A 24,436-nucleotide genomic window follows, 5' to 3' on the forward strand; every position below is an offset into this window, starting at 1 on the left:
TAGCCATATTTGATTTTTATTGGTCGTAGTAGTAGTAGTCTTCAATGACGGGTTGATGATTTTAGTGTTATAAAAGAACAGAATATTATTTATTGCACAGAATATTTGAGCATTATGGGGCGGTTTTTAATTTTGCACTTGGCTTGAGCTTGGGAAGTTTTGATAATTGATAACTCAAAGTTGACTATGAAGATTTCTGTTTTCGTTAGTTTTGGTTAGTTTAGTTTAGTTTTGCTTATTTTGAATTGTTTTTTTGTTGAAATATGTTCGAGAGCGCATGGAAATATTAAAAAAATGTTTTTTTCTTTTGTTTTCTGTCTGAACCAATAACAATGGCCAAAATTTTTTTTGGAAGTTGATTTCGATCTGACATTTGATTCTGTATAATTTAGGCCGCCTCAATTTAAATCTGTCATCATGTAAGGTTTTTCATCGGCATAAAATGGATTAATAAATGAAAATCTCGGTTGATTCAAACATTATTTTTATTAGCACAAGAACCAAAACCGAATTGAAATATCTAAGTTAAATAACAAAGGCCCGCACAATAGTTAAGAATATTTATTATTAGCCTCTTGGCCGAAAAAGCTTCGTTTAGTGGTTTTTCTTGAATATCCCATGGCCATTTGCAACTTTCCATCGAAATTGATATCTGCGTTTTCTACAATATCTTTGTCGTTTGGATATTTGTTGTTTCCTAGAAAACCTTTCAAAACATGAGTAAATAAAATCCATGCAACCTATTCAGATTCGATCATGGTGTCCACATTCCTTATTTAAGAACCTACAAAAATGTCTTCCATTAATTTTTCATATGAGAGAGCGTAAAATTTTCCACGTATGATCCATCCAAACCTGATCCATCTTTGATGCTTTAACGTACTGCTTCATCAGCATTATTCACCCAAGGGTGCTGACTGCAATTTAAAAATGTGATTTAGTAATCTTTAAATTGGACGAAGAATAACAATGGTGTTGATTTTTATATGAAAAAAATATCTGTTCGAAGGTCTATTAATTTTGTACCTCTAAAAACGGAAAATATTGAATATTCAAATGCTGATTTGGCGAGACTAATGTTTAATGAAGATGTTTGAATCTACCAGCAGTAACTCCTGGAAAATTTGCATGAATTGAAGCTCGGTTAATGGCAACCCAAAAGCATAAAAACATATCGAATTCACCAGAAATCTATGGTTCAAAATGAAGAAAATGAGGTAAATATTCTGGATTATTTTCAAGTTTATCCACAAGTTCGACTGCAGCAGCAGAGACATACTTGAGTGTTGCAAGAGCGTACATCTAATTTTAAGGAAACATAAAATGGGCATGCAGCTTCTCAAATTACTGTCTAAGGATTACATCCATTTTGCATGTATAAAAATCACTGAGGATCCAAGGATTATTCATAATGTTGCCTAGATTGACAATCCAAACATTAGTAGACATAAATAAACATAAATAGTGCTTGCTAAGCTTTTAATGAAGACCTGTCAACAAGCAAGGTGTCTTCAGGAAAATATTGAAAGCGAAAAGGGATTTCTAAAAGAATGTTTCCTTACAGATTATCATGAGAAGATAAGTTAATAAATTCGGATATTTTTGAAGACTATTTTAGTGAAATGCAGTTTTGACAAAATATCTTCAGGAACATTTGAAAAATATGTAGATTATGTAGATTTTTATGTCTGAGAAAAAAATGTAACAAATTTTGGGCAAAAATAAATTTTAAATTTTTTTAAAATAATTGAACCTTTACAAATCTTCTGGATTACTCTTGCGTCGGTTGTTGGTGAATCGAACTTGCTAACGATTCACAAATTATCCTCATTGGTTCTTCAAAGCTTAACTGAAACTGCCTGGTATTCTTATCTGTCACTGCTTATACGCAGGCGAAGTTAAACAAGATTGATTTCGAAAAATAGTCACTGTACAAATTTGTACAAATAATTTTCGAATTCGAGTAATATTTGAAAACTGAAACTCTCTCTCGACACAATTTATAATCGAATTATCCCATGTTTCATGGTTTTTCATTTAGGGTTAATAATTCACCAACGAAAACGGCTAATTTTAAGGATCTTTTAGATTTTTTGCCCATAAACGACACACCCTATATATAATTCAAACAATGTACAAAGTAGAGGTGATATCCCTGGATCTCCCACGTCTTCTGGAATATACATTTTTCCAATAGAGTAAACGGTTTTCGAAAAAATACTTGTTTTCTGAAGCCATGCAGTACGTCGTAATAGTAAATGACCTCATCACGTCTAGACTGAACGCGAGCAATGGTGATTTTCATTTTGATTTTTTTCAAATGTTTCGAACAGCGTATGTGCTACACGAAAACCATAAATACAAAAATTGTAGTTCTTGATGCTGTTTGAACGGATTAGCCACATTTTTTACGATTTTTGATTTGCGGTTAATAATATCTCTGGAAAAGAACAATTTTCAAAGTCTTTTAGATATTTGCCTATAATAAAAACTCTGTATATAATCGAAAAAATTCTTCAAATAACTGGATCCTCCGCGTCTGTCAGATAAAGAATTTTGCCGATCAAGTGAATGGTTATGGAGAAAAATATGTTTTCTGGAAGCCAAAGTAACCAAAAAAGAATCAAAATTTTTAAAAAATACTTTGAGGTACTTAATTGCGCTCGACTCTAATAGTTTAAATGGGGGTCTAAAATTCTACTTCTCTGCCAAATCTAAAGTCGGTAGCTCCAAATTTGGGGCACCTATTACCTTTTTTATTATTGCACGGAATATCGCAAACACCCTGTACAATTGGCGAACACCTTAAATACAAAAGACTTGTGTATGCGAGCTTTATTGTCATGTAAAAGAAACTGATATCTGAAATACAATCCTTTAGTTATCGCCAATTTTAAATATTTAAATGTTAAATTTAATTTAATTTTAAATTCCAATGTACATTTTTGAAAAATTTGCAACAATAAAACGTTATGCAGCCAAATCTTCTACGTGTTCCATAAACAGTTTTCGAGAAATGTTCTTTTCCTTAGACCCTTGCAAATCCAGTTTTTAATTTTTTTCAAATACTTCCCAACCCTCCAATCGCTAGGGGATTTTCCTGCCAAATTTGTCGATAGCGTCAAATTTTGGTCACTTACACACACAGTAGAAAATCGAAAAAAAAATGGACGCAGAAGCTTGAACGCAGCCTTCCTTGGCGCAGACATTAGAGTTGTTTACAGTCCCTATTTGTCGTGTTTTAACCGTGGGTTGAAGAACATTTCGACTGTAGAATGGAGGAAAGTAACGAACCAAAAAGAGAGTGTCATATTTACTATAATATTTTTTAAACTAATTCTTATTTTTTCATTTTTTGAATGCAAAATTTGAAGTTCGCTTAAACAAATAAGAAGCTGTTATCAGGAAGACAGTGGAGTCAATTGGCATTCCAAAGTCAACCTTGAGTCCATTCCTTGATAGTGATTCACTAGAAAGAACGGAATGATGTAACAAAAGCATAATGAAAGTATTTTGGAATGGTGGTGTGCAGGGAAATGAGATTATGAGAGTAATCACATTCCGTTACTTGGATCATCGCAATAAAAATTAAAAGAAAATAGTCGATTTACTGGTAGGCAAAATTAGATTTCAATAGGTAAACCTAAGCCTCTCCTAACCTAAAATAACTGTGACTGCCGAGAAACACTCCATATATCACCAACATCACTACAGGTATTTTCGTTTATGTCAGAGTCAGGAAAACCGGTTGTATCTTCTTCTTAAATGGCAGGACTCGCAGGTATTACGGACATCTTGGCCATGGCACTGATCTAATTGTTGACTTGAAGATCGGATGAATTTTTTTAGTATTATATCCACCATCCGAACATTTCGCACGCAGAAACAGCAGTCAGCATGGTGATTTGTTGACCCTCTCCATATGATAGGTATTCTAAAAGGTAGGGATCGCTTAGTTCAATTTTTTCAATGTTTTCAACCTTATTTACATCGCTTAGAAACAACATATGACCCCCAAGATTCCGTTACTTGAATCATCGCAACAGAAATTTAAAGAAATTTCTTCGATTTACTGGCAGTTATGAAACATTGCCAATTTTTCTGAACAAAATCGGACTTGATCAAAATGGAGACAAAAATATTCATCAACATCGGATAGAATAGTGAAATATATATTACTTAGACGATACTTGGTTCGACACCCGCGACAACAGCATTCTGAATGTACGTGCATCTAGAGGAAGAAGAATATCCATTTTATGATGTGGCTCGAGGGAAGGTTGGGTACCAAACGCTTTGCGACTTTCAGCAAAAAACATTACAGACTGTTCATTAGACTACCATCAGTGCATAAAAGCATGATTTTTTTGAAAATTGGGTAAAAAATATCTTTCCTTCCAAATATAAACGGTACCAAACAAAACAAAACGTATTAATATATTGATTTGATTTTCTTGCTACTAAAAACGTTAACCGTTTATTGTGTGACGGACTATGCCTAATACTATGTACAATAATGCACAAGTTTAATTCTGTCAGCATATTGTTTTTCCCTTTTACGAGTATCCAGGGGACGCCTTTCAAACCAATGGAAGTGCCTTAAGTATTCTGGGTTGCCTGTAGTTCCTTGGCATACCTAAAGAGGATTTATTATTTTACATTTTTTTTTGAGATAGGTTATGGATATCTCTCAGTAGATCTAACCATGGTAGAAAGAAAGATGTTTGATTTCTGATAGAGTGATTCGAAGTCTTTGTTTTGCTAGCAATTTAGAATGTATACTTTATTTTTAATAAACAGGTCAGTTCCTCAGAAAACTTTTCGATAGTTCTGAATTCAGCCATTGTTATTTTTGGTAAATGATCATACTTACCTTTTTATTTTTTTATGCCATCAGGATTCTCTCATTGACCCCATTTTTGCGGTTTAACAGGGAACGCGTAGAAAAGGATCGAAACGAAAAGTGTAGATAACATTAAAACTTTAATGAAAGTAACAAAACATGGAAAATCATGTAAAAGATCGGACCACTTCGGTGGGAAAATCAAGCTTGTACGGGGTAGGTAATTCTTAAAAAATGTAGCAACTGGGCATCTTAGGTACGCCTTGCCTAACAATTATTAATTTGTTCTCGTGCGTTTTGATATGTACCTTGTATATCCACCCATGTCGCCCGTCGTTGTGTTTATTTACGCACCTACGCACGTACGCGCTGCACTTGGATGGGGGAGGTCAAGGATTATATTAATTGTTACTTATTAAAAAAAACTGATCGTTAAATCGAAATGAATTGTGTTATTATCTATTAATTTAAGGTCGGGTGGATCGAAATGTCATTATTTTCATTACATTTATTGTCCGCCGCCCGTCCTTCGTAGCTTTACCGGCAACAATGTAGTGGAATCGAGGCAACAATGTTACGTATACGTGTGACATTCGAAAAAAAAGTGAAGGGACCATCAAATCACAATATTCCTAATAGGTTTGACTTTTTGAAGAATTACCTAAATGGTTTTGGGCAAACATCAAAAAATTACCTCTGGCTTATAATTAACTTGTGGCAAACGCTTAGCAAAATTTTTTTTCTTTTCAAAAATTAAGCATTGAGTTGGCTATTAGGTGATGGACTTTCATTTTGATGTAGTCCGTTTAGACAATGTCCTGAAATAACATCCGGTCCTAGTGATTGCAGCTTCCAAGATCGCCGGGAAAGGACAATGACGTCAATATACACAGGGTGTTTAAAAAGATTCGGCCATATTTAATAATGTGGTTCCGGAAATGCATTGATAAAGCTTTGTTTGGAAAAGTGTTTTTTAAATTAATTCAAATATCTTCGCACGGATTTGTTTGAAGTTTGGTGGGCATTTTGGAGGACCAATTTACTAAATTTATTGATAAAAATTTAAGGCATTGATTTACTGCGGTACTGAATCAAAAAAATGGAATTATTGCTGGGAGCAACTCAATGAGAAACGACGCGGTTGTTTTGACCGAGTTCGTCAGTCCATATTTAGATACAATGCCTGTCTATTTCAAATAAATCCGTGAGGAGACATTTGAATTAATTAAGAAAGTATGTGTAAAGGATGCATTTCCGATCCTATATTTATGGGAACTTTTTTCACAAAATGAAATGAGGAATCACATATATCACACCCTGTATATCAAGTCTCCTTTCTGTAACGTCACTAACAGATTAACCAATTTGCGGAGTCTTCTAGATTCGTAATTGTTTATTTTGTATATTTATTCCTCTCACATATACCACTGGACACGTAAATTTTGATAATCGAAAAATATATTGGGTACTACAAAAAGATCCCAGAGAACCAGATACGCCACCTCATGTTTTCCTAACGCCTTTTTTGTTACGAAACTTCGATGTGGTCGTTATGACTGCGAAGAAACGTCGAAACTGGATTACCAAACTAACTATCAAAAATTACGAAATTTTTACTAGCAATCTACCCTATCTGTATTTATGTTTCTAAAAAAAACATGTTTTTTTGGTGTTGGTTAGCTTAGAGTTTGGCAAACAAGGGCAAAAGATAATATTTCCGCAGGCAAATGTTTTGCAAACATGACCAAAAAGAACGTTCCTAATAAGACGTTTTATTGACGTCATTGTGACAAAGTGACTTCGACGTATAATAAACGTCTCTTGTTTGCCTGGAGTAAATGCTTGAATATATTTACCCTATAATATTTATGTTATTTTCCAGTTAAATTCCTTCTTTCATAAGATACAAAATTTTACATTTTCTAATTATTTCATTTAATTAGAATAACTGTGACTTATATTTTATTATATTATTATTATATTATATTTTATTGCATTTAAGCTTTTTCAAAAAATAACTTATATGTAGTACCTCTAAATTGAAATAAAATTTACAAAAAAAGCGTTATTTCCTTCAGTTAATCTGATAATTGTCTAAACATCCAATTGGAATTGAAATATCTAACAAAAAAGTTAGACAATCCATTAAAAAAACTAAAAAGAATTCCCTCGATAGTAAGGCGTTCGTAAGAGAGAGATCACCAAAGGATAATATACCCAAGTTTTTCCATTGTTTCGTTGATATTTAAAAAAAAACACAAGGAAACTGTAGTAAGATGAGACACAGAAGATAAATCAATTTCAAAGAGATATACACCGGAGTTATTAATAAGTTTGCATTCTAAAAATTTCACTTTGACACCATGCGTATTAAAAAAAAAGCGATCAAATGGAAAGGGACTTCAAGAAAGTTCCAAATCACTGACCAATTTGAAAAATTATATTTGTGTTTGATATATTGTCTGCATTTTATTTGACTTTTATTGGCAATAAATTAATCCTGAAAGAAAATTTAGGCTGTTTCATCGTGCACAGAGGCAATGTGTTGATATTTTGCTCTTATACGTGTAAACATGTCTTCGCATATGGGGCCATATCGCGGCACAATCGTCAGGATAAATACACCTTAACGTTTTTTAGGGAATATTATGCTCGATGATTGTTAGAGGAGGTGCTACAAGCCTAAACTGCTAAGTTATACATTAATTTTTATTTTCAATTAAACCTCTAGTTATATAGAAACGTAATTCCAAATAATATTTCGATATATAAGCATTAGATTCCCTATAAACTCACAAACGTCACGAAATTCTCACGGAATAATAAACTCTTGGGGCTAAAAACAACGGAAAAAGTGCTGACGCCATTAATTTAAAATTACAGTCGATAATAATTATTAATAGTGTGTGTATGTGTCTGTGTTTGTTGTGTGTGTATGTATGTATGTGTGTGTGTACGACGAGTCCTAATGATGAGCATAAGAGTTATGCATTTCCAGACCTGCGCTGGTTGTTTCGACAAGAGACTTGCGCGATGCGCTTAAAGCGTTTTGTTCTGAGCGATTCTTGCGCGGTAGCGACGTTGAGGTCTGCTCAAATGTACTATCCCTCGGCTTCCAAACGGGCGATCCTATAACAACACAGTGCGGTTAGTTTTGGTTAGTTTTTTTTTTACATCCGACAATGCTTAAACACATTCAAACGTCAACACCAAGTGCAAGGACACATTTAAAAAAGGGAATACCGGGTGAAGTGATGGGCTGCCATCTCAGGAGTGCAAATGGTGAGTAATTGAAAGGGGTTCGCTACAAATTGCCTCAAAAATCTCCCGGAGCTTAAAGTACTGTTTCAGAGAGAGTAATTAAATGTTTAAAGTTCCAAAATCGAGCAGACACAACGAGACAATCAATGAGAACTGTGGCAACTGGCACAGCCTTGTGTATGGTAGAAAGCAGGCTTCCTCCCTAAAAGTTCACCTTAGTGAGGTCTACATTTTCCAACTAGACACACCCATTCGCTATCAACAAGAATATCTACTGTCTACACTAAAAAAATTGAAGAGAGAAGAGAATTCCATAGGAGGTCAAGACAGAAGCCAACAGTAGAGCACTATTATTTTAAATCCCAAGGTTACCAATGACGAGTCTGAAGCGGACGCATAAGGTAAGCAAGTAATTAACCTCATAGTTTTATATTTATTGTTGTAATATCTCATGTTGCATGTAGCTAGAAAATATCAGTTACCAAATTGAAAATGAGGAGAGAGTAACTACATTTCGCTTTAATTATGGACAAAACTAACCAAAACTAAGCTCGCGACATATTTTGTCTCTATTTCTAAAGCCTAAGTTTCTTTTTGACTACCAGTAGTTGAGATCAAGACTGCCAGCACTAAATCAGTAAGGAGACAAATCCTGAAGCATTTAGGAGCAGATATTTATTTGGTTTAGGTTTTAGTTTTAAAATTAAGACAAACTAGAGTTGAATTTAATCGCTCTGAGGAATTAATAAGTCGAGCATTGTGTGTTTTAACACATTTATTTTTAACTTAACATTTTGATTATATTCGGTTTTAAACGGGTACAATAGTTTAACCAAAATCACTCAACACCACTATGTCTGATTTTCCGGATAAGTAGCATTCGACACAAGTGGGATTCTCAATGCTCATAGACCTAGACACGCGTTTCGCAGAGTCGTTTCCGTTTTTGGAGATTTTTTTGTTGACCCGCCTAGGCCTGGAGCTTCTTCTGGGACTAACGCTACGTGAGGTTTTAGGACTACACGCAGGAGACAAATGATTGGGGCTTACTCTCTCTGACTGACTCGAGAACTCTTTGGGAGGCGTTTTTTTCATTATACTGACAGGAACCTTGACGTCTTTTTGATCGAGAGAAACTTTTTTTATCGCGGAAGCCTTCGCGTTCGGGGACGCTGGGTGGGCATTAGCATGCTGATGGTTTCGCGGTTCCTTTGAATGCTTACCTAGGTCTTCGGTTTGGATCGGATAGAATTTCTCCGGAGGATGAGACGATTGAATTAGTCGAGCTTGGCTACCGGTACTGCCAGCCGACAAAGTTGATGTGGTGCTGGAAAGGAATTATGACACCAAAATCAACAAATCAAATTATTTATGTATATAAAATGAGATTTTTGCGTTTTTGCGGTTCTGCTAAAGGGGCTTCGTAGGCGATTGCAGCTTCGTGCATTGTACGCATGGAAACTGGTTTCTGGTTGTACTTTTTCCGTTGGTATAAAAATTCAGAAGAAAAACAGTTTTTAACAGCTTTGTTTTTTGTTCATTAAATTTTGTCATTAAATATATCGGAGCATTTCCCTATCAGGGAATCAAGTAATGTAAAGGTAGTGGAATAATACAGTTTTACAAGAGTAGTTTGAAGTTGCTCAAGTATTTTGCACATCTTCTTATTGCCGTACTATTGGGACAATCTTTTCTTCAATGCCGTTTATATGTGCGATACAACTTAAATTATCCGTTATTACTAAGCCAAGATATTTATATTCACTGATTCCTTTTAGTATAACATTATTGAAATATATATTTATATCATCTCTTGGTTTATGTTTCTATTTTATACAATCTTATTTACATTAACTGAATTTATTTCGACACAGTCAGTTGTGAAACAAAGTCAAGTCAGCCTCTTCTAGCTCTTGACTAAGAAGGATATTTTTAAGAAAACACAAATGCAGTATCATTTGCACAGAAGTTTCATTCTTTTGCATGCTGAGGACATAAATTATGGAAAAACGGCCACATGTGCAAAGAAAAGAAATAATGTTTCACCAAGACAACGTGATCTCAAACCCTAACGGTTGCCAGGGCACTAATCCACGAATTACGGTTTGAACTGCTTGACTGTTCGCCTGACTCACCAGATCTAACCTTAAGGGACTTCTTTTTGTTCCCTCATCTGAAAACTGCGCTTGGAGGACAAAAATTTTCGCCAAATGAGAAGGCAATTACCTTCGAGAACAATTATTTTGTGAAGAAAAACGCTGGGGACTAGAGAAATAGGAGACTATGTAGAACAATAAAAAAACAGAAAAAATGTATCATTTTTAGGTCGGAAACTTTTCAAGTGGCCCTCGTGTTTAGTTCAGTTAAAATAAGGGACTCAAAATGGTTTTACTTATGTCGTGCATATGACAGGGCGTATCGGGCACTACTGAAGTGTCATCGTACAAAAGTAAGTAAAATTTTCATCCTGTTTATCGCCTTAACTTTTGGTGATTTAATTAATCATAGTTGGGATAAGTGGCCTTACCTCAAGGTCAAATGATTGGGAGTCCGCCCTAACGTAGCTTTGGCTTTTGCCGGGCCTGCTTGGGAATCTTCTTCTCCTTCGGATTTTGCACCAGCGTCATTTCTTTCATGGTTAACGAGTCGAGGTTTTTGCGGATCTGAAATATTTTATCGGGATGTTACGAAGTAACTTTGAAATTCTTCTAAAGGGCTATAAGGGAAGTTATCACATTACAAATACCATAGCGCAGCACTTACCAGCTGCGTCTCCTACAGTTTTGCTTCTCCCTCGGAATCCGCCGCTAACGTCTCCATCTTGGATCGCGTTGTCGTAATCAATGTTACCGGCCGAGAGCCTCTGCGACTTCTGTGACTTTTTCGTCTTGCCCAGCGTATGGGATCCTTGAATGATCACGTGTTGTTTGGGCCTCTCCAAGGTTTGGCTGTTTATGTGTTCACCTTTATGTCCCGTAACCAGAAGAATTCCCGGTCCGGTTCCAGGTTTCGTTGATGGTATCGACATGTTCCTGACCGATTCCCTGATTATCTGCCTGATCGTTTTCAAAAAGGCGTTCCGGAATTCGGCGGTGCTAATCAAACAAATTGTAGTTAAACAAAAACTTTGAAAAAAGGGTATAAAACGCACAATGAATAAGGGAAGAGATAGTTAGATAAGAGAATTTTACAATTATTAACAGAAACCGATCAGAACGTTTTCGTAGAGATGGTAAAAACATGGTGACTATTCATGACCATGAATGATATAACTCCTAAAAGCCAGACAAAAAGCAAAGAAGTTAATGTTACAACACAAGATGAAAGAAAGTAAAGAAAATTATACGAGTTGGTGAAAAGAGACAAGAAAACAAGTAGGAATAAAAAAAAGATAGTTCGAGCGTAATAAATACGATGCAAAACAACAAGACCACACAAAATCGGACTTCAGAGCATATTCGGCAATTTTGTTTGATAATAAAATCAGTCGGATCCATTTTGACACTTAAGAATGACCAAGGCCAAGCAGTGACTCAGGAAATTAGAAGATCTCAAAGAAAGATAAACTTATATCACACTGGTAGATCTTTTTGCAAAAAGGGTTATCCAGATCACTAAATTTGTATCAGATGAAACCGACCTCATAGGAGATTCCGTCGTAAAAGTAAATGGCATTTTCAACCAGGCGTCGCAGTCAACAATTTCAACTTTAAAAGAGCTGCGCTGCAAATACCTTACAGCAGACAGCGACGTTACTGAAGAAATTATGGGTAGAATCCAGTCTGTATATCGCTGTCTATTTGCAACCAGAATGATGTCGAAAAGTCTAATGGGAGTTTAAAAATCGAATTATATAAATCCATAGCCAGATTTACGATAACATGTACAAATAAAAGTAGACTCAGACGTTTTGAACGGAAAATCCTGGAAAAGATTTTTAGGCCATAGCAACCGTTATTGCATTAGAACTAATGCAGAAATCCAAGGTGCAGAGGTACGAGGTACGTTGTCGAAGAGGTTAAATTCCATAGATGAAGATAGGCAGTACAAAGCCTGCACGACGACAGATAGAAGACTACTCGAGTCCCAGAAAAAGTTGGAGAAATAACAGCAAATCAGACCTATAAAAAATGAGATCCCTTTTAATTATAAGTTGATGGAAGAAAGAGTCATTTGGAAAACAAATTGTACACTCAGCCAGGACCCACTCCGTGGTGGAGCGATAATTAGATAAATATAAAACAGAACTAAAACAAAAGAAAAACACAAACTAAATCACAAAAATAAGATTGAGCATGAAACAATAAGGGCAATAGCAATTGGTTGATTTCTAATTATGTCAACATAATTGTCTCTCTGAAGCCGAAATATTCTATATATATATATATATATATATATATATATATATATATATATATATATATATATATATATATATATATATATATATATATATATATATGCACTCCAAGTTTATTAATGTCTGCAAACATATTGCAAGACTTACAAACTTAAAGGCAATAAAATAGTTCTCTTGCTGCTTAGTACCGAGCTGTCGCTATATGATTTGTTTTGGTTATGAGTCGTCTTTCATTCTTAAGCATTGGCATACCTATTCGATAAGACGTAGACTTTTTCGGACCTTCGTTGTAGCTGGCTCCTCAAATGAATCAGTTCCCAAAGGAAATGCGAATCCATATCTTTAGCCGAGGATGCGCGGACTTGCACTTCCGTGACGGGAATGAGTACTTGGTACCTTATAATTTCCACCTCCGATGAAGACGCCTTGCTAGCCACGCCCTACAAATACGGCACGATTAATACGAAAGCGTGCAAGAACCGAGGGTCTTGCCATTAGTTTCTTCTTCTGTCGCAACCGCTCCTTGCACAAGAATACAACGGCGGTTTTGAAGACGAAACACATCGCATGCAACTCCAGTCCCTTCTTGATTTTACCCAGAAAGTCGGAAATGTTGAGCCATTCGACTCCGCCATAGTACAGGAGATCTCCAGGACTCAAGTCGATTGACTGGAAAGAGGTGGTTGGTTTTAAGTATAACTGATACTTTTCCTTTCCAAAGGCTTTCTATCAATCATGGAGGTTACTTCAATCTCAAAGACTAGGTGGTCATTATAGAGCATTATAATTATAAGTTGTCATAACACTGATGTCGGTTGCACTGAAAAAAATAGTTGGTACGTACTTGTTTACAGGATTTTTGATGTTGCCGGAACAAATGGTCGAATATAGCGCCGTATTCTTCGTGGATGCGTTGCATTTCGTTTATATGCTCGGCTACTTTTTCCATTCCTTTTAGAGCCTCTGCAAGTAAATGTATATTTGAGCTAACCAACCCGGTAACACTATTTCAGGGTTTTGAAGCGGCACTGGTCGTTGATTTTGGTGAAATTTTTTTCCGGGCCATAGGGTTTGAGAGAATAATTTAAAAATTTACTAATTTAATACTTAGAGCAACTGGTGATGAAGTTTTAGATACTACGTCATAAAAACCTATTCCATATTTTTTTGCAAATAGTCAGATAGCTAATAATAATAATAATATTAATAATAATAATAGGCTTTGTTCAAATAAGTGTTATTACGTACACACCAAATTAACCAAAGTATTCTTCAAGAGAATATGGTTCTCGTGTCACTAATGTTCCCTTGATGGCTTTCTTAAAGATTCTGATGGTGAAAATATATTGTTCAAAATTTCGTGGATGGTGATATATCTTAATGCAAATTTATAAAGAAACTAAAAAATGTTATTGCTTTTAACAAACGATTTTAAATTTTGATAACAAATGTAAAACTATGTGTAACTATGTAACTTGTAAAGATAAAAGCAATAAGTGGATACAGACTAGCAAACGACTTAAATGACTATGTCTTAATGTATAGTAAACATGGTGCCCTAAAGTAGTTAGTCAAAGAGTGTGTGACCGTTTTGAATGTAACATTCCCGAAAATGGTCGAACAGTGTATTTAAAACCTATTTGAGTAAAATGATTATTAGAAATATTATAAAATCTTAAAAATAAATTCCAGTTGGTGTGGTGAAATTTGCAATGAATAAAATAGTTCATACTCTAAAAATTAAAATTAAAGTTCGCGATAATTATCCTTGAGTATAAAAATGGTACCCACTTCAATTTAATTTTATTTATTATTATTATTATTATTATTATATTAATTGAGAATATTAAATAAATAAATTAAATATATTAAATGAGAATAAAACTGATATAATTTTTTCTTAAACATAAGAAATACATTCCTTGAAAAAAACATTCAGGTTACAAACGAAACGAGATATTTAGGACTATGAATTGATTAATTTTTGTGATCGACTTATTCTATTGATAATCTGTCGAAAACTTAACAGGAAAGTGATGTCCGGATATTTAATTTAATTTCGAGTCCGCATGGAGATATGGAATGAGATGGAGAAAATTGTGATAATTCACGTTGTTTAAAAGTCGATGAAGCATAACGTGGAAGTGCGACACTCAGTAATGAAGAATACCGAAGAAATAGATTCGCAATATTCAATGTGATTCTTTTAAATAAAACCTGACCCAATATATAAACTAAAGATAAATTAAAATATATGTTTTTTTCATCAGCCGCTTATACATTTATAACTCATCCACTCCCTTGAAACTAATTATAATATATGTATACGCTTTTTTAGCCAAAATTTTAAAAAATTATCGTGGTCCAAAATAAAGAAAAATTAAATATTATCGCTGGTCGCTAGAGTGTTAAATTTGAAAATTAATAAAAAAATTGAGGTAAAAGATAATGATAATAACAAATATTGGCAGGAGACGCGAATTTAGAGCAAAACCCCTTCAAGTTTCTGATCCGATAGACGATATTATAATGTTTAATACTAATTCCCTTTAATTAGGGGAGAACCGGGAAACCGCCGTTATAAGCGAACCCCCCCTAATAGAAAATTATATTCACGTACCCACTAAATGCTGATGCTCGTCGGTACTCGAATCGGTTAAATTCCTCAACTGTTGGAGCAACAAAGGATACTTTAATATTCGCTGTATCGGTTTAATAAGATATGATTCTAGGGTAGACGAATGTTGCTGCTTCGGATTCCTGGCAGCCAGAAATTCCTGGAGCGCCTGGTTTCCTTCATCTAAAGACGTTTTAATTAACGACAACATAGTATTTTCGAGGGGGTGCCTTATTTTTTTGCAACTACTTACTCGGGTGTAGCACTTTCTGTGCTTTGCTGTGGCTAGCGCAAAACGAGCTGTATAATTTGAAATGATTTACGTAGTACAAGAAGGCACTGCCGATTGAAAATAAGACGTTCTGCAAAGAAAATGACGTTCAAATAAATATTGTGTTAGCGCAGATAAATGGTTAAAACTTAATAACTGCAGTTTGGATTACCAGGGCTTAAATGATTATCCGAAAAAATAGTAAGTATGTACAAATGAGTCCTTTTATATTGAGTATTTTTCTTACTCAAAGGAAGTGGGAAGTATTAATACTTGTATTAGTTCTGTTGTCAAATAGTGATTTTTTCTTAATTTTTCAGATGTCGAGAAATTTAGGACTATGAATTGATTAATTTTTCTGATGGACTTATCATATTGATAATAAGTTTATGGTACTATATTTTGCAAATTTCGAATTTGCAAAGAGATATGGAATATGCTTCTGTGAAGAAATTTTTGATAGTTTTCGTTTTTCAAGAGTCATCAGCACTATCCATAAAGTGAATTAATCTTAACGTGGAAAAACGACAATCAGCAATGAAGAATACCAAACAAGTACATTCATTTTCTCCTGCATGCTATGAAGATGTGAATAAAATGTTCTTTTTTAATTCATACTTCTTGCGTTAAGTACACCCAACACTGGGCGCAAATTCAGAAATATATTTGAATAGCCATCTTTATTTGTCACTTAACTATAATTTCATATGAAACCATTTTTAACAGTTACAATGCCTGCTGATGCAGCGAGATATTTAACATTTTTCATTCTTGCAGCATTATTTATGTCCATCTACAATCATATGTCCCTTATTTTTTTTCATTCAGTTTTATATCCTGTGAATTCACTAGAATGTACTTTATTATTGAAAGAGGGAAATGATCTTCTGAACCATAGTCGTCATCGTTTGAAGTATCAACTTTTCGTTTAGTTTTAAATTTGTTGAATATCCTGGATAATTGAAAATCAAAGTAAAAAATAATTAAAGAGTTATTAAAATTATCCGTCCAAAAATATAGCCTGAGTTTTGAAAAATCAGGCAAATATAGAAAACAACTGGGCACTGCTAGCTTTGGTTAGTTGTCTAATAAATGGGATACTATAGTTTGTTTCATGAAAGAATGAAGAAGCAACCAGAAACTTGTATTATGACCAATATACTGAAAGCAAACAACTTGATGAAGACATTTTCTTTAGAATGCGACAACCTCACTAATAATAATCTGTTTGATAGAAGTGGCCAAAAATCTATGCATGAAATATTAAGTAAACTACATTTTCGGAAAGGTGGAATATTAGGTTATTCCAATAGTAAAATTCCTATACTTTCAATCAAATTGTTAATTGTTATAATGTATAAGTTTACCGGTGTGCAATGCGCATAGAATGATCAGTTTGATGAGCTCTATACCGAAGATCACTAAGAATCATACAAAAGCGAATATATAATTGGTTTGCTTGGACCTATGCTTTATAGATCATAAAAGGGCGTACAGAAATGACTAACCTAATAGGAAGTTGTACTGTAATCAAATCTATTATAAAGTTTTACAAAACATATAAGAAATCATACAAGTAAACGGAAGATTCGTGAACAATATAACGTGTGCAGACTACAACATGTTAAAGCTAGACAGCAAGGATTGTAGAATATTATTATTGCCATAGTATAAATGGAGGATACGTTTGGCCGTAAGATAAACACACTATAAAAAACAAATTCGATAGTCATTTCTAAGAATTCAAATGTGAATGCTAATATAATTATCAATAACAAAAGAATTAAAACAAGTTGGACAAATTCAGATATTTGTCTACTTGTCAGCACAGAGACCGAAATACTTAGCCTTGTAGAAGCTGGCAGAAGAGCATTTCATAGAATAAGAAACCACGCCCAACAATAGTATTGAACGTAACATATAGTTCTGTGAATATACACACGATCATTTGTATTTGCAAACTACGCAAAGGTGACTGACTGGCTCTTTAAGAGAGGGGGTGGAGCCGGGGCTTCACAGAACGAGCCGATTTTATATAGGCGATCCGGGGGTCATGTAGCCGAGAGCCAGATAACAGCAGCATTTTCGGGGTGGAAATCTGGAGAGTCAATTCTACAGGACTTGAAGACACGGGAGCCTAAGTAAGACAAGCTGTCAGTCAGACCAGATTCCCAAGGATTCGCTCGTTTCAATCAAAATACACCAAATATAATTATAAACTCTGAATGTACGTGGCCAACTGTTTGGTGTGACATTTCAAAAGGTACAGCAGAAGAAGAATGAACTGGGATGGAGAATTTTTAGGAATCATCAATAGATGCAAGACCAATTATTCGGGAAACATATACAGAGGCACAAAATACAATAACAAAAATAGTAAAATGCAATACAATAAACGACTTGAATGAGGGACTGATAGCAAACAGTATAGTTAATGTTAAAGAGTGAACCGGTCTAAATTCGCAGTAACTTTTAAGAGTAGCGCAAGATGATAATTATTTTGCCGAAGATGTCAACACTCTAAATTCACCTTGAGAAGAAGAAGAAGCAAGTAGCACAAGCAATATTGTATTAGCTTTATACATTATTATATTACATTGAAACATTACATATTACAATATTTCGCAGGCTATATATATAAACGGGTACAATTAGATTCTTGATTACCATTTTTGTAGGGTTATAAATATACTTTTAAAAACAGAGACCCCTCAAATCCAATTCGAATAACTCATTTTATTGATTTATCTTTATTAATTATACTTAAAATTCGAACTTTGATTTTTATACGCTCCTTTATGTTCGTTAGTGCGTTTCTTAAATATATTTACTGTTTTTCTGATATACACTCTGGGACATCATCCACATCTTAACTTATAGACTCCGGATTTTCGAGTTTTTTGTGATTTAGCTTAATTGTTTTTTAAAAATTGTCTTTGACGTTCTCAGTTTTAAAGGCATTAAAACTCCTCCTAATGCAGTTTCTTTTCTTTAGTTGAAAGCTCACCAAAAAGCTATTTCCTAGTATTTCCACCGATCCATCTAATAAACTTTATATATAATATTCTTGCTCAGTAACAAATTAACCCTACCATAATATTTGTTAGATAGTTTAATGTTTATTAGTTATAGTTTGTTAGGTAGTTTAATAGTGTGTTCAGGCCGAAAATATTAAGAATTTTGTAGCCAATATTATATTTCCATAGGATTCAATATACGTGAACATCTTCTGAGTAGAACTTTTCTTTGGTGGTATAGTAAGTGCGTAATGCTTTTGGATTGTTTCATTAGAATAAAAAGACACCTTTATACAGCACAGTATAAAACTTACCATAGACAGCATTCTATATTTAACTATAACTGAATTACAAAACAGATTAGGTTTCTACATTCACCATAAGCCCTCACACATGGACACGGTAATATGTAATAACTCTAATCACTCTCACAATTACAAAATGGCTGCCATTGATTTTTTTCTCCGCAGACTACTTAATATACTGTTCACAGAATATTTTGAATTAAAAGTTATAAAACGAATAGCTTTTAACAATGGTTACGTCCACTATTTGATAAATAAAATTATAACTGACTAGCAGTTGCCAATAACTCTAATTTTCAAACAACAAACAATAAAACTTTTGCACGGAAACTCAAAAATCTGGAGTCTACAAATTAAAATGTGAACCAGGTTCCAAAATTTATATAGAATAAACAAAAACAATTAAGAAACGCATAAAACATCGGATTCAAAGTATGCCATTCTTTTAAATTCAGAACTGCACAAGTTTGACTATAATTTTCATATTTAACATAATGCACAAAGAACCCTATAATAATGGTAATTAAGAATCTATTTCTACCAGTCTATATACATAGACGTGGGACTATTGAAATATTTGTTATATTTGACAGAGGGGCTGTGTTGCTGAAAGAGCTGTCATAAACCATTAATTGTGTTAAATGGATTTTCAAGTAAAATCCACCTTAAATCAATTTTTAAACTTGATTATAATGATATTTTTTACATTGCCCACTTACAGCATGTTTATTGCCAAGCTGGTCTATAAGATAGGACCGGCATTCAATAAGTCTAAACCATTTATCTGTGACAGTACTATATTGTCGTTCCATTTCGATTTTATAATCGAATTTATTAAAGGTGTTTCAAAATTCATTACAAATTTTCAAGGGCATGTTTATAAGTAAACAGCTATCAACATAAAATAACAATGAATACCTGTACTGACCTTAAACTGACTACTGTGTTCGAATTTATAAAACTCGGGTTCCAAATCTAAAGCTTCTTCGAGGTTCTGGAGGAATTGTCGCTGGAATGTAACAATTTCTTGGATGTTTCCAAACAACGCGTTGATTTCCGCGTTCGACAGGAAGGTTTCCTTTTTCAGCGGTTCCAAATAGTTCTCCAGAAGATTGTTCAAATGCTGTAACGATAGAAAGTCGCGCATAATGAGAGTAATAATAGAGGCTCGCCGGTACCTTAACGTAAGTTCGTTCTGTATCGATCAATTCCAGTACAACTTTCCTGAGTTTTTCGGCATCCGATAGCTGCCTAGAAGGAGTGTGTATTGCCTGTGACGTATTACTGACTACGCTGCCCGTCGGGCTTGATTGTTTACGGACCTCGATCGGCGAACGGCAAAAACCGGTCACCTGAAACCAAAAGGACTGTGTAAATATTATGCTATTTAAGGGGACGACTGTAAATTTATAAGATTATGGGTTGTGGAACCCCCTTTGGTTATCTACTCCCGAAAATTAAAACAAAGTGTTAGCGGTAGAATATCCAAAAAGACTAAAGAAAAAAGATGAAGACTGCGCTTTGTCAAGTGAGTAACCTCATGAAATTTATTTCATGTAGAAGATCAATCCAATATAAATAAACTAATAAATACTTCCGAGGAAAATAACAGATTCATAAAAAAAAGGAAAAATGCAGAAATATGAAATAATATTTATCCGATAAATAACATTCAACGAGACCAGTATTAAGAACGATTTGGCAATAATGTGATACTTTTTATTAAATAACATTAATCAAGCACCATCCATGTGACAAAGAAAAATGGAAGGAGTGGCTTTTATGCAGAGTTGACTAGGCCGTCGAATGGAAATATTCATGTGAAAAAGTTTGAGTGGAGTACCAGTTTTTCCTTCATAAAGATGTGAGTAAACCACGAACAGACACCAATGGTAGAAATAAAAACTATTAATAGACTGAAAATGTTGCTGGATACACAGACAATTGCTATCCCAAGTGATGTTGAGTTGACTAATCGTAAATCAATAGCCACTGTTTCTGTTGACCGATTATTTTTAAGGATGTCTGTAATGCTCAAGCGCAATAAGGCACTAGATGCTGATGGTATTCTTTGTTTTACCTTTGAAGCTATTTTTTTCCTGCCAAAATATTTGACTCCATAATGCATAGATATATACAAATATAGTTTTCTGCAGCGCAGAATATCAACAAGGCAATATGGTTAAAAAAAATCTACATATACAAATTGTTATGAAATTACTCAATATATTGCTGAGGGATAACTTACCTGTTCCGCTGTTTTTAATAGATTTTCTATCTCGAACGAGTTAGTCCTCGATGACACTTTCATACTTGAGTCGGTCAGGGACGAAGATGGATTTTCCGATTCGGTAGAATACCTATCTTTACCTGAAAGTCGACATTTGGTAGATTATATCTTCAACAAACACACTGTTATCGGCATTTAACACTCCAACTCAACTTCAACTCAAACAATCTTTCAAATGGTGGGAAAAAGTTCCACTAAGATATAATTTTTCTATTTCTATATATAAGACGCCCGTTCCCAAAGTATTACTCACTCCAACCTGGGGCAGGTACGATGAGTCCTGAGATCATTTCTTCGCTTATTGCTGGCGGTTCCGAAGGAGGCGGTGGACACACCAAACTATCTATGATATCATCCGTCGCCCTCAATATTCCTGCGAGGTCGGGAGGTTCCGTACGCGACGATCTCATCATCATACACAACGAGAGCTCCTCTTGGAGAACGCTTTCTAAGTACATCATGTCGAGGTCGGAAACGATAGCGCCGTTGATCACCATAATCTCATCTCCCTTAATTATTCCTGCAGAGAAAGATTAAGGAGCCTGTAGTGAGTGCTGTCTTGGAAAGAATGCTCAAGTAGAGCAGGATGCAAGCGACGCCCATTGCTGGATATGGTAAATACAAAAGTTGTAAAGATTTGTCACAGAACGCCATACTATTGGTAAGACATTTTTGAGTTATCATATTTATTTCGGGAACTGATGAGGCGCTCCTCAACACTTCCTTTTAGAGATAGAGTGAAAGCAACTAACAAAAAGAGTTGAACTTGCTCTAGCTTCAAAAGAGTGTTCACTGTAAGTATCATTAATATTAGAAAATTTTGCAGAAAACAGGTTTAAAAATGCAAACTGGCAGTTGCGCCCTCTAGCGGTCATTTCCTAATTTCAAAAATAATTTACAGCATTTTCTTTTTGTCGTTTACGATTCTTTTGTTAATGTTAACGAGTGCTTGTAATAAGTGAAGTATATTTTGGTAAGGGAGGTCTTGGGCAAAATTTCTCCTCGATGCCCTCAAAAGAAAAAATAATCTCACCGTTCTGCATGGCGACGCTCTTGTCCTCTACTCTGCTGACGTAACAACAGAGCTCGTCTTGTCTGTCAGCATTCTCCACGAGTTCCGCTTCGACGCTAAAGCCCCACATCTGCTCCAGAGTACTGCGCGACAGCTCCACTTGGTACAGTATTTTGGCACATACTTCCACTACTTCGTGGGTGTGTAACTGAAATAAATTAATGGCGGTAAGTCACGAGGAGAAACGGGTAAATGGGTGGAGTGGTTACGTAAGTCTCGATTAAGTCGCTTCGATGTGGCACAAAGTAGTTATGGTCTTCCATTTCGCGACGTTTCTTCACGCGGATGAAATGCTCCGCGGAATTGAGGTTCTTTCGCGCGCACGCACTAGCCAAGAACTCCTCCACAGACATCGATTCCCTCAGGTACACCGTGGCGGTCACTTGATCGGGCAGTGAGACTTTCACGCTCTTCTCGGGTTCGTCGCGAGAATTCATCTGCGAAAAACAATTGATTTGATCGATTTTAAAGTTATATTATTTCCAAATCTTCTAAATTCCTCCTGCATTTTCTTCGGGGCTTAACTAAATTTGGCTCGCATTCTACTCTGTATCTGCTTATACACTGTTTGATGGTGTAGGAGTTAAGGAGGTGCATGAACGTTGTTTCGGATAACTGATTCCCACATTGGTCAAAAGGAAAAGACCTGAGTCGCGGTTAAGTTTGTTTGGTGGCTTATGGATTTCTAGGATTTTTCGTTGAAAGAAGAATAGATTGCATGCAAGAATTTTAGTTTTATCAAATAAGATTTGATGCACATTTTCATGATTTTGTTCGGCAACTGCTGACGGGTTTATTTGTCGTAGTTTACGGGGTCTTTCACGTTCTTTGAGTTTAGTTGATCTTTTTCGTCCTGTCTGTCCAATGTATTCTTTGCCAGAAAACCTCTCAACATATTCGAACGGTCAAGGACAAAATTCCATTTGAGGTAACAGTAGTTTAGAGCATTAAATGCATATGCGGCAAAGAATACACTGGAGAGACAGGACGAGAAATATCAACTAGATTCAAAGAACATGAACGAGTATTAAGACTACCTAAAAGAAACTCATCGGTAGTTGCCGAACACAAAAATTATTGCATGTAATCAATTCTACCAACGAATCAATCAATTCTACCAACGAAAAATCCGACAATCTATAGAAATTTATAAACAACCAAACAATCTTAACCGCGATTCAGGTTCCCTTTCACCAATATGAGAAGCTTAGCCCTTAGCAATATATAATCATAAGTATACCGGGTGGCTCAAAAAAGTGTCACGAATAAAATATACATTTTTTTGAGTGTCGCACTTTATTTTTAAATTTTGTCTGGAATTCGTTTTGAAATTTTCTAACTTCTTTATTATTAAAAATTCATATCTAAACCTAATAGTTTTCCAAATACTTTCATTTTTCCAAAAAAATAGAAGTTTTCAAATTTGCAAAAAATAAATAAAAGACATATGCTACGGAATTTGAATGAAATTCTACAGGGTGTTCAAAATTAACGAATATATTTAGATAATTTTGGAGAGTGAAGCAGTATTAGATTTTGAATAAAATTGTACTTATTTAGGTAATTATTGTGTGTATTTAGGGTCATCGTATATTATACAGAAATTAAATTGTAGAAATCATCTTATCTTATACCTTATAATTAAAGGGGCTATGGCAAACGTTCGATCAGATTAAGATTTTTTGTCCCCTCTTCGCATGTGACACATTAAACTGCTTTTCGTCACTTCTCTGGTGTCACTTCCTCAAAAGTATCATCGAATATAGTAACATCAGGTCTTTCGTTTGGAATATATTATTATGTTTTTATACAAATCCTTTCACTTGGGTGGTGTTGCGCTATATTTTCTATATCTTAAACGGCGTATTCCATAAAAAGATGTATGCGTAAATTTATTATATATAATAGTTCTTTCGTCATCAAATTATCTTAATAATCATATACATAACTACACCTTAATTACACCTTACACCAAACCTTTCATTCCACTAGTTACATTTTAATGTTGGTAAATTTTTTCTACACTATAACATTCATTAATCCACACCCACATGGCACCAAAGTATTTCAAAATTATAATGAGTTTGTGATACAGCTATACCAATATTATTCTCAACAGAACCCTCAATGTAGTCTTCAGCAACTTGAGATGAACTAGAACCACCATTAGATAGCAATGAGGTTGAACTACGACGACAACAATGCCCTTTGGTTAGATCTTTAGATCTTTTTCTCCGTTAATTATGAATGATTTTGAATTATTTGTTTTGGTTAGTTTGGAATGTTAACCAAAACCCATAGTTTCATAAATGCTGTTAATTGAAAATATTCGCTTATGTCGATATTCTTCGTGGTACGTAGCGATGCCTCGAGCATTATTCCGCAATGATGATGATTTTA

General features: G+C 34.6%; 1 protein-coding gene across 10 annotated transcripts in view; it reads right to left on the reverse strand.

Annotated features, from left to right (window-relative positions):
- Window positions 1–4,989: 4,989 nt before the first annotated feature.
- LOC132696174 (protein still life, isoforms C/SIF type 2) overlaps window positions 4,990–24,436 on the reverse strand; it is a 255,922-nt gene continuing 236,475 nt past the window's right edge. For 4 of the 10 annotated variants that reach the window (XM_060660841.1, XM_060660844.1, XM_060660845.1 and 1 more), the window contains 15 exons: window positions 22,246–22,473; window positions 21,998–22,184; window positions 21,218–21,484; window positions 20,923–21,044; window positions 19,853–20,026; window positions 19,603–19,797; window positions 15,335–15,443; window positions 15,085–15,264; window positions 13,309–13,427; window positions 12,957–13,133; window positions 12,717–12,904; window positions 10,868–11,199; window positions 10,632–10,767; window positions 9,328–9,431; window positions 4,990–7,972 (listed from right to left, as the gene is read on the reverse strand). In XM_060660841.1, the coding sequence (XP_060516824.1) occupies window positions 7,809–7,972; window positions 9,328–9,431; window positions 10,632–10,767; window positions 10,868–11,199; window positions 12,717–12,904; window positions 12,957–13,133; window positions 13,309–13,427; window positions 15,085–15,264; window positions 15,335–15,443; window positions 19,603–19,797; window positions 19,853–20,026; window positions 20,923–21,044; window positions 21,218–21,484; window positions 21,998–22,184; window positions 22,246–22,473 (2,682 nt within the window). In that variant the 3' untranslated portion in view covers window positions 4,990–7,808. The remainder of the gene's footprint in view (window positions 7,973–9,327; window positions 9,432–10,631; window positions 10,768–10,867; window positions 11,200–12,716; window positions 12,905–12,956; window positions 13,134–13,308; window positions 13,428–15,084; window positions 15,265–15,334; window positions 15,444–19,602; window positions 19,798–19,852; window positions 20,027–20,922; window positions 21,045–21,217; window positions 21,485–21,997; window positions 22,185–22,245; window positions 22,474–24,436) is intronic. The other 6 variants (XM_060660849.1, XM_060660847.1, XM_060660846.1 and 3 more) reach the window with 3 other exon arrangements.

The sequence above is a fragment of the Cylas formicarius genome, unplaced genomic scaffold (genome assembly GCF_029955315.1).
Source record: "Cylas formicarius isolate icCylForm1 unplaced genomic scaffold, icCylForm1.1 PGA_scaffold_1__22_contigs__length_36826433, whole genome shotgun sequence".
NCBI lineage: Eukaryota > Metazoa > Arthropoda > Insecta > Coleoptera > Brentidae > Cylas > Cylas formicarius.